Genomic DNA, 10,660 nt, shown 5'->3' with positions numbered 1-10,660 from the left:
CACCATCCCCACCCCACCCCACCCCATGCTCACCTGCACGTTGGCGAAATCGACTCGGTTGAGGTCGCTCAGCATCTGATTGATCTGTGCTGTGTTCTGCAGCACAGCCCGCGCCGCCTGTGCCAAGTGGTTGAGCGACGTGTAGCGCCGCAGCGTCTGCGCGAAAGCGCCAGCTGCTGCCACCTGTGTGGCAGACAGTGGGCTAATTAATGGCACCTGTAGAAACCACCCTCTGCCAGGCCCAGCCTCACCTGCTGCCACTGGAGCCCTTTTCTTAAAAACCGGAAGGTGTGCTTTACTGTTTCTGTTGGGAGACCCAGGGGTTGGCTCCAGGACATACTGGTATGAGTAAAAATCAATTTGCTGTATTCTGATTGGCACCATTTATATGACATTTATTTGTCTTGTGTGTGTTCTTGTGATGAATGGCATGGGTGTGGAGGCCAGAGGTCCCAAGGACCAAACTCAGGTGTCAGGCTTGGCAGCAAGTGCCTTTACTAACTGAACCATCCCCCAATCCCTGACTGGCACTATTTTTGGTGTGTGGTGATGGCAGTGATCAAACTCAGGGCCATGTCCATGCTAAACAAGTTCTCTCCACATGGTATACCACCAGACTAACATTACTGTTCTCTTTTTCCTTTGAGGTAAGGTCTTGGCATGTAACCCAGGCTAGCTTCAGACTCTTGCAATTGTTAGTGGGATTATCATCATGCCCAAGTAGTTACTCCTACACTATTTTCAATGAAAGAACACAACAGAAAAGCTCCTCCTCATCTCCCTGCAGTGTTGGGGATGGAATACAGGGCCCTGCACAGGCTTGGCAAAGGCTCCACCACTGAGCTTCATCCCCAGACTGGCAAACTTTGTTTCAGTCACTGTGCCCTTGAATGTCCAAGAAGGCTTCCTGCATCTTGTTCACTGCTGGGTTTCCAGCACTATGCTAAGCATAGTCAGTGTTCAACAAATACACATAGCACTGGGAGTGGTGGCGCATGCCTTTAGTCCCAGAACTAAAGGCAGAGGCAGAGGCAGGTGGATTTCTAAGTCCAAGGTCAGCCTGGCCTACATAGTGAGTTCCAGGCCAGCTGGGACTACAGGGAGACCCTGTCTCAAAACAACCAAAAAAAAAAAACAAAAAACAAAAAAAAAACAAATACAGCATGAACCACTGTGAGCCTTGCCAGTTTGAAGGCTCTCCCCCTACGTCTGATTCTATCTCCCCAGGCTCTCCTCAGCTCCACTCTATCTAATCCATGGCTGACTCAAGACACCCAGCTGGGGCTGGGAATACAGCTCAGTCACAGAGTGCTTACCTATCTACCATACATGAGGCCCTGGTTTCATCCCCAGCACTGTGATAAAATATAAGGAAGCAAGCTGGGCATGGTGGTGCACACCTTTAATCCCAGCACTCAGGAGGCAGAGGCAGGTGGATCTCTGTGAGTTCAAGGCCAGCCTGGTCTACATAGTGAGTTCCAGGTCAGCTGGGGCTACAGGGAGACCCTGTCTCAAAAAAAAAACAAAAAGGAGACAGACACCAGTTCTGTTTAGTTGTTTTGTTAGCTAGTTTTTGTTTGCCCAAGAACAAGGACACCCCATCTGATTCTGTGCATCTCAGTGAATGTATATCACTGAAGGGCTATTTGTTTCCTTATACATTAAAAGCTCTCTCTGACCATCTAAATTACTTCTGACTATATTTCAAGGTAACACAGCTCACATTTATGTGTGTGGTTTTTGTTTTTTGTTTTTTTTTTTTGAGACAGGGTCTCTAGCTCAGGCTGGCTGCATGGACTCAGAGATATGCATATGCAGTCAAAGCTAGCCTTGAACTTCTAGTGGAAATAAAGGTGTGGCCCACCACAGCCCAAGTTGTTTTAAGATACTATCTTAAGTACCAGAACCCTGGGAGCTTTTCAGAAGTAGGCCCTGAAAGAAGTGATGTGTAAGGCAACACCTAAGTACATACTAAGGCTCATGAGGGGACACAATCCCCACAGTGAATGTGAAAACCTGCCACCCTGTTGCAGCCAGGCTTAGTCTAACCTTACCTTCACCCGCAGCATCTCTTCTGGGATGTTCACCATGGCATGGGTGAGCCAGCTCTCTAGGCTCTTGGCAAAGTTCCGGATTGCTTGGGTCAAGGCACCTATGGGGGGGTGGGGACGCTGGTCAGGGTAGGCAGGAGTGGCTTCTGGGGAGGGGTGAGGCCTCGGGCACTCACTGGGGATGGGTCGTAGCACATCTGGGATGAGGATCTCCACCAGGCCCTGGTATAGCACGTTGTCACAGTGCTTGGTCCACTGTAGCACGGGCTGGAACTTGGATAGGAGCACCAGGCTGGCCCTGGGTAGCCGCTTCTCTGCCTCGTCGTGCCTGTGGGCACCCGCCCAACCTGGTCATGGGGTGCTCCTGCCTCCTGCCAACCCTGGGTTGGGTTGGTCTCCCACTCTGGGGGCAAAGGGCATGTGTGGCCCCTATGGTAGGGGTCACCCTTTCCGCACCCATGGGACTCACACGGCCAGTGGTGGTGCCTCACTGGGTTGGCTGAGGTTATACCTCCAGAAGGTCTTCCACAGTGTCTCCACCAATGTGAACTGGAGGTTCACCATGACATCCACGATGGCCTGCAGGGGTAGGGCTGCATGATGTGGGGCAGAGCCAGGTGGGGCTTCCTGCCTAAGACAGAAGCCCAGTTGCCCAAGGCTGCCCATCCACCCTCTCCCTTGGCCATCTGGTTGCCCTACCTCACAGTGCTCTCGGTATAGGACCTGGAAGGCCTTGATGTCCCCAGGGCCGACGCCCTCAGGCAGGACTTTGCCCTGGAGGTCCAACTCAGTGAAGTCAGGGAGGCTCCGGGAGGCATCTAAGGGCAGACAGGGCACATGAAGCCCTGTGTCCACTTGCCTGTATCCCGTTGTCCCTTGGGTCCTAGTCACCATCTTCCCACCACATAATGGTCCTCATGTATGGGGTAGACAATGAGGCTAGGCAGGGTGAGCTCACAGTCCAGGGTCCCATGGCCCTTTGCACAGAGCATAATTGGGGCTTGTGCCTGTGCCTTGGCCTGCTGCAAAGTGCTGGCCTTCCCTGGCGTTAGAGGACAACGCTTGGTACAGGCAGCAGCCTCTCTCTACACCCAGTGGACCAGAGAACAGGAGCCTAGGGGCCCATTCTAGGGATGCTGCCTAGAATAACATGGGTCACCAGGGCCACTTATCTCCCACCTCTCAGGCACACTAGGTAGCAAAGCTCATGAGCAGGTGGGCCTATGAAAGAAGCCAAGTATGATTACTGCCATGGACATGTGGTTGTTCTCGATCGTTGGCAGCATCATCATGCCTTGTCTCCCTGCACTTTCTTGCTTTTTCTTGTCTTTGGTGTACGCAGACTGTAGGCATACACCCCAGTATAAACACTTGCCCTCTCAATCTTAGTCATGCAGGCCCTACAGTCACAGTATAGTGAGGGTGGAACCTGCCCATTATGTCAGTCTGACTATCCAAGTCACTGCCTGTGCAGGATTTGGGGTCCTCTGCAGCATCATTGGGCTGAATTCACTGGAGGCTCACAGAGAAACATTCTTTGCTGAAAGGAATGAGATGGTGCACACTTGAGATCCCAGCACTGGGGAGGCTGAGGTAGGAGGATTTCTGTGAGTTCCAGGAAAGCCAGGGCCACATAGTGAGACCCTATGTTTAAAAAAGGGAAGAGGGAGGGAGCTGGGCATGGTGATACATGCGTTTTAATCCCAGCACTCAGGAGGCAGATGCAAGAGGTTATCTGTAGATCGAGGATAGTCTGATCTACATAGTGAGTTCCAGGCCAGTTGGGGCTACAGGGAGACCCTGTCTCCAAAAACCAAAATAAATAAATAAATAAATAAATAAATAAATAAATAAATAAATAAATAAATAAAAAGGGCAGGGTGGGGTGGGGATGTTTCTGGGGACAGAACTACCCTGCAGAGACAGGCAGGTAAGGCTGAATGTGCCACCCACAGAGATGATGGTGTTTCCCCCAAACTCCCCACTGGGCCCTCTTGAGTCCTGCAGGAGCAGGCCATGCCACTGCCCAGTGGCACTGCTCTGCCAAGTGACACTCACCCAGGAATTGCTGGTACTGCTGCACCTGGGCGCTGATGTCTGCCAGCCCGGAGCTCTGTTGCCCCACAGCCACACCATTGGCCACACCCTCCATCTTCTGGATGGGCTTAAGCCTGGAGAAGAAGGGGTAGTGTAGTGGCTGATAGGATGGACCAGCCCAGGAGGTGGGGTGGACAGAGACAGGAAAGACACAAGTCACGTGGTGTGGGGCAAGCCAGTGGTATAGGGAGACCAGAAACCTGGGGTGATGGGCTCTGGTGTGCAGGGGATGGGCAGTTGGTAAAGAGTAATGCGGGATGGTCAGATGGTGGGTAACAGGTCACCCAGTGGGGAACAGCCAACTTTGTAACCTTATACAGCCCCAGAGCAGGCAGCCTACCTCTGCTTTTGAGAAAAGGGCTGGCCTCGCATGGCCATGTGCTGCTGGTCCTCCATCAGCCGCAGCAAGGGCGAGCTGGCCTTGATGCGCAGGCCATAGTAGTGGTACTTGGAGTTGCCCCTAGGAAGAAGGTGCGGTAAGAGCTACGATTTGGGTCTATCAGTTGGGCAAGACTTGGGAAGCCTCATACAATCTTCCTCGTTTAGGTAGATGGACAGAAAGCTGCTCTGATGAGCTGGGAAAGCACAGGGTAAGGGGTGCCAGGAACCCCTGCTCACTGACAGAATCTATGAGGACATGACAGCATGAGTCACTACTCGCCACCAACTCTGGCAGCTGGCAAGCATGTGGTAGATATTTGACTGCTGGTCAGAAGGGCATGTGAGGTGGTATGCTAACTCTGTCCTACCTTATCCCTTCACTTTGAAGAATGCTACTGACAGCCTAGACAGACATGAGGAAGCTGAGTTATGAAGATCAGTACTTCACATGAGGGTGAGCATGAATGAACAAATGAATGAATGAATGAATGCACTGATCCCTAGGCTACTTCCTGGAAGAGAGATGAACAGGGGCCAAGGGCTATCTGACTAAGGAGATGGGGTGAAGTACATGAATCAGATGGCACAGGCCCTGTGCAAAGGCACTACAGCAGGCATACGCAGAAGGGCTGAGCAGAGTGAGTAGAGGCAAGAGGGAAAATTGGGGGTGGGTCCCATGGGCAGGGTGTGCCTTCTGAGCTCAGGGGCTACTGGGAAAAGGGCGGGGTGAACCTGGTGCCCAGGCGGCGTGTCCGAAGACCCATGAAGACCGAGCGGATGAGCTTGCCGAAGGAGGCAGCGTTGACTGGTTCCAGCTTCTGCTCCTGGCAATGCAGCAGGTAGTGGCAGTAGAGGGTGCTCCTCGGCAGGCTCACACCCTCAGCTGTCTCGTAATTGTCCAGGAGCCACTGGACCTGCAGCCCACGGGAAGACAAAGCAGTGCTGAAAGCTGCTAGCATCCCTTGAGGTGCATGGCTGCATCCTTTGCACCAACAGCCACCCTACCCTGCCATAAGGCACACAGCCTTGACCAGTGGTCTGGAGACCTATGACCTATGGAACTTTCTAGCACTGGCCAATACAGTTGCCACTAGCCACCTGTAGTTATTTAAATACAAAATTGTTTTTGAGGAAAGGCAGTCTACCAAGGACACATAATAGGATTCCATTTGTAGAACATTTCAGACATGACATAGAAATGAAAAGCAGATTCTTGGTTGCTGGGGACTCAAGATGTTGAGAGGGAGGCCAGAGCCACGCCCATAGCCCCTGTATCTTGATTGTGGCAGTGGTGTCCATGTTTACCTACACATGCAGCAAGCATGGTGGCATGGTAAGACATGCCTATACTCCCAGCACTGGGGAGGCTGAGGCAGGAGGGTCCTGAGTCCAAGGCCAGAATGAATGGGGAGCTACAAAGGTGGGGCCCTGTCTCATAAACACAAAACAAAATCTACATGTGATAAATAGACCACCTCTGGTCCCACACAAATCTCCAGGATTTGATGCTGTCTGTTTGACAATGTGTGGCTAAGCTGAGAACCCTGGCTGAAGGGTGTACAGGCATCTATCACGACTTCTTAAACTTACTTTTTGTTTTGGTGTGGGGTCTGTGTGTTCATGTGAGGAGGCTCATGAAAATAGCTACATGTGCATGTGTGTAGAGACCAGAGGTATCTTCATTTGCTGTCGACCTTCATTTTTGAGAGAACATCTCTCATTGAACCTAGAGCTTATGGACTGGATGGCTAGTGAGCCCAGGCATTCACCTTTCTCTGTTCCTCCCAGCAGTGCGATTACAGACTCATTTTCGTGTTCCAATTCAAACTCAGATCCTCATACGTTGTGACAAGTACTTTACCAACTAAGCCATCTCCTTAGCTCCATTCTGTTATCTCTCTCTCTCCCTCTCTCCCCTCCACCGCCCCTGTGTGTGTGTGTGTGTGTGTGTGTGTGTGTGTGTGTGTGTGTGTGTGTGTATGTGTGTGTGAAGGTCAAGAGTTGATTCTTTCCTTCTACTATGTGGATTCCAAGGATCAAACTCAGATCATCAGGCCTGGTTGCAAGCATCTTTACCCAGAGTCATCTCACCAGCCTGTTTGTTTAATTCATATTCTCTCTCTCTCTCTCTCTCTCTCTCTCTCTCTCTCTCTCTCTCCATGCTACTGCACATTTGTAGAGGTCACAAGACAACTCTGTGGAGTCAGTTCTCTCTTTGCACTTTTACATGGGTTCCAGAGACTGAACATAGCTTGAGGGTAAGTGCTTTTACTTACTGAGCTATCTCACCAGTTTGTTTGTTTCTGAGAAGTTGATTCTATTTATCTGTGACGACTGGCCTCACACTTGTGGCTATCCTCCCACCTCAGCCTTCCTGAAGTGCTGGGATTACAAGCATGTACCACTACGACCAGTTCCTTACCGTTTATTCCTTCTCCCTCCCCTTGTTACCATTTTTATAGTGTTCTGTAAGTATATAATTATTTCAAAATAAATAGCTGCAAAAGACAAAACATTCTACACAGTTCTTCAGTGACCTCAACCACCTGGGTTCAACAGCAACCTAGGGCTGGAGGCATCTGCTCTGGACTGCTATCTCCTCACCAGCGACTACTCACTGTGCCAGGCATGACACACACCTTTTGCAGCTGCACCTGAGGACCCCAGGGGGTTGTAAAATCAGGAGGTTCACACCAGTATTTAAATAAAACAGACTAAATAAGCCAGGTGTGGTAGCACAAGCCTTTAGTCTCAGGACTCAGGTGGGAAAGGCAGGCAGATCTCTGAGATTGAGGCCAGCCTGGTCTACATAGTGAGATCCAGACCAGCAGGGGCTACAGGGAGATCCTGTCTCAAAAACAAACAAAACCAAAGTAAATAAACCAGAAAACATTAGAAGCAAAGTTGCATTGGTGTAAAGGGGGGGACCAACCAGGGGGGCCCACCCAGGAACAACTGCTTTACCCAATCCAAAGTCTAAGCTGGCAATGGGTCTAGTTGGGGTTGGAATCCGGCTGGATTCCAGCAGACCAACATGAGGAGGATGTGTGGAGCACATCTGTTCCCACTTGCTAGCTAGCCATCATCAGTTCCAATTAATGACACTTTTGCTACTGTCCCCAGGACTTCACACAGGATAAGAAGGCTCCTAGCCTTGGTGAGCACTGAATCCTGACTGTGGCCATGGTCTCCCCTGAATGCTTACCACTGCCTCCTGTGGGCAGGGTTGGAACACTTACCGTGGCTGGCGAGGCACGGGTGGTATGGGAGTAAGACTGGCTGGCACTGCCCAGCATGTAGCCGCCCTGGATCACGTAGGTGCCTGTTCCACTGCTGCCGCCACCACTGCCACTGCTGCCGCCACTGCCATTGCCACCTCCCCCGCCAGCCGCAGCACCCGTGCTGCTGTTGCTGGCCCCAGCCCCACTGATACTGGAGCTGGCGACAATCGGGCTGCCAGACACATACATGGGCACCGAGCCACTGCTGGCCACAGTCTGGGAGGTGGCTGGTGTGGTGACCTGGGCAGCTGCCCCTGAAGCCTCATAGTAGCTGGTTCCTGCTGGCTGCGTGTAGAGTGGCGTCTCAGGGTAAGGATAGGTGCTGGAGCGGCTGCAGGAGAGGCAGAGATGAGGCCAGGGTGTGAGGGGAGGGGAGTGGAATTCCAGGAGGGAACCAGAACAGATTTCAAATAGGTGGGATGGGGCTGGCCTAAGCACTTGATGGACACCTTAATTTTTTTCCTACAAATTTTCTTTACATTTAGTTGTTATTGGGGGGTGGGGGCACAAGCACCATGGCATTTGTGTGGAGGTCAGAGAACAACCTAGAGAAGTTGGTTCTCTCCTTCCACCATGTGGGTCCTGGGGATTGAACTCGGGTTGTCAGGTGTGGCAGTAAGCACCTTTATCTGCTAGGCCATCTTGCCAGCCCTTGCCGGGCAACTTTTCATTGAACTGTATAGCACTCTGGACATGAGTCACTTTCCTTACTGCAGAAGTAGGGAAAGCGAGGTAGGGGTCTGGAACTCACAAGAGTACATGCTTCCCTCAACCAAAACAAAATACATATACACACACATGTATATATTAACAACTTCAAGCTTGGATGCAGCTCAGTAGCAGAGCAATTTCTTAGCATGTGTAAAACCCTGGGTTCTAGGTAAGAAAAATTCAGAAGCCAAAGGCAAAGTACTTTGGGGCACAGCAGAAGGATGCCCATGCTTGAGAGGTAAATGAGGTGGGAGAAGGTAGAGCCAGGGAAGGGCGGCCTCTGACTGGAGAGGACCATGGCAGGTAGTCTCAGTCTGTGTCCAGATACGTCTCCCTGACAGGGAATTGCTCCTCTGGGCCTCCTGGACTGTGTCCTGGGTGATCTGCAGTGACATAGGCTGCAGATCCACCCAGTGAAATTTGTTGAAAGGCAGTGAGAGCATCCAGGCCCATCTCTGGACGTCTGTTAACTCAGTATTGCTGGGACCCTAAGGAACGGGTAAGAGAAATGAAGACTAGTTCTCACAAAGAAAGCAACCAAGGGCTGGAGAGATGGCTCAGCAGTTAAGGGCACTGGCTTCTCTTGCAGAGGACCCAGGTTCAGTTCCTAGTACCCAAATGGTGGTTAACAACTGCCCTTAACTCCAGTTCCAAAGGATCTGATACCCTCTTCTGACCTCTGCAGGCACTGTACAAGGCTGTACTTACATACATGCAGGCAATACACTAAAATATTAAAAATATTAAAAACTAAAAATAATAAATAATTTTTTTTTAAAAAAGAAAGCAACCAGAGATAAGCAGAGGTAGATGTGGGAGTGTAGGGCTCTGTAAAGAAGACACAGGCAAAGTCGCCTCTCAGTTTTGATCTTTCAGCTCCTTCAAAATGTATCAGTGATTCAGTGATTAAGAACATGAAAATTTGGGTTGGAGAGAGAGATGACTCAGTACATGGGAGTGGTGATGGCCAAGGCCGAAGACCTGGGTTCAATCCCACAGAATTGGTAGAACAAACTCCTGCAGATTGTTTTTTGGCCTACTTGCAACCCCCCAATGTTAAATACACACACACACACACACACACACACACACACACACACACACACACACACACGCTAGAGCTAGCAAGATGGATCAGCATGTAAAGGTGCTTGCCACCAAGCCTGATGACCTGAGTTCAATCCCCTGGACCCACATGGTAGAAGGAGAGAATCAACAAGTTGTTCTTTGACTTCAGTTGCATGCACATATATGTGTACCTGTGTGCACACATACATAACATAAATGTAGTAAAACATAAAGTTACCTTCTAAAAAAAAAGAAAGAAAATTCAATTCAAATATCCAGGGCTGGGGACATGGTTCAGTGGTGGGTGTCTTCCCTAACATGAACAGATGAATGTATCACTGGATGCACCTGGACAAATTCAGAGGCTTTGGCCAGGATAGGGACCCAGGCCAGTAAAGGACTGGAAAGCCAGCTATGAACATCCTCCAGGAAGAAGAGACAGAAGAGCCAGCCACCAGCCTCAGAGTCTGACACCCCCCACCAAACCCCCCACAGTAGAAGACTTAGTGGTGAGTCAAGGGTTGCAGGAGGCAGGCCTGGAATACTATGCTGTGCCATCGCTGCTCTAAGGATGACAAAGCTGACCTGTGTAGCACTAGGGAGGAAAACACCTCAGAGGCCTCTGCATGGGGACTCTACACAGAGGCAAAAAAAAGTGACGGGGACCCACAGGAAAAAGCTTGTATGTGGTAGACATTTGTATGTGCATGTGGGTGTGTGTACATGTGTGTGGAGGTCACAGGTAATTTTGGGTGCCTTCTGTTGCTCTGTACCTTATTTTTTGACTGACTCTCTCACTGAACCTGGAGCTCATAGACTTGGTTGAATGGACTAGCCAGTGAGCTCCAGGGACCTGTCTCCATCTTCCCAGCACTGGGGTCAAGACATGTGCCACCATGCCAGGCCTTCAGCTAGTGCCGGGGCTCTGAAGTCAGGTCCTCAGGCAGCAAGTACTTTACCAACTAAGTCATCTCCCCAGGACCCAAGAAGAGTTTTGAGACAGAATATGCAGCCTGCATTTCTTTCTTTCTTTCTTTCTTTCTTTCTTTCTTTCTTTCTTTCTTTCTTTCT

General features: G+C 50.5%; 1 protein-coding gene across 3 annotated transcripts in view; it reads right to left on the bottom strand.

Moving 5' to 3' along the window:
* Nucleotides 1–10,660, bottom strand: part of Rfx1 (regulatory factor X1) — a 36,650-nt gene that overhangs the window by 2,462 nt on the left and 23,528 nt on the right. For all 3 annotated transcript variants that reach the window (XM_029557409.1, XM_008855423.3, XM_029557410.1), the window contains 9 exons: nt 7,769–8,141; nt 5,262–5,443; nt 4,489–4,608; nt 4,110–4,222; nt 2,751–2,869; nt 2,521–2,630; nt 2,228–2,379; nt 2,055–2,152; nt 34–183 (listed from right to left, as the gene is read on the bottom strand). In XM_029557409.1, coding sequence (XP_029413269.1) covers nt 34–183; nt 2,055–2,152; nt 2,228–2,379; nt 2,521–2,630; nt 2,751–2,869; nt 4,110–4,222; nt 4,489–4,608; nt 5,262–5,443; nt 7,769–8,141 — 1,417 coding nt within the window. The remainder of the gene's footprint in view (nt 1–33; nt 184–2,054; nt 2,153–2,227; nt 2,380–2,520; nt 2,631–2,750; nt 2,870–4,109; nt 4,223–4,488; nt 4,609–5,261; nt 5,444–7,768; nt 8,142–10,660) is intronic.

Source organism: Nannospalax galili, unplaced genomic scaffold (genome assembly GCF_000622305.1).
Source record: "Nannospalax galili isolate Female #2095 unplaced genomic scaffold, S.galili_v1.0 scaffold47, whole genome shotgun sequence".
NCBI lineage: Eukaryota > Metazoa > Chordata > Mammalia > Rodentia > Spalacidae > Nannospalax > Nannospalax galili.
Note: the sequence above shows the minus strand (reverse complement) of the source record. Positions and strands in the feature narration are given on the sequence as shown.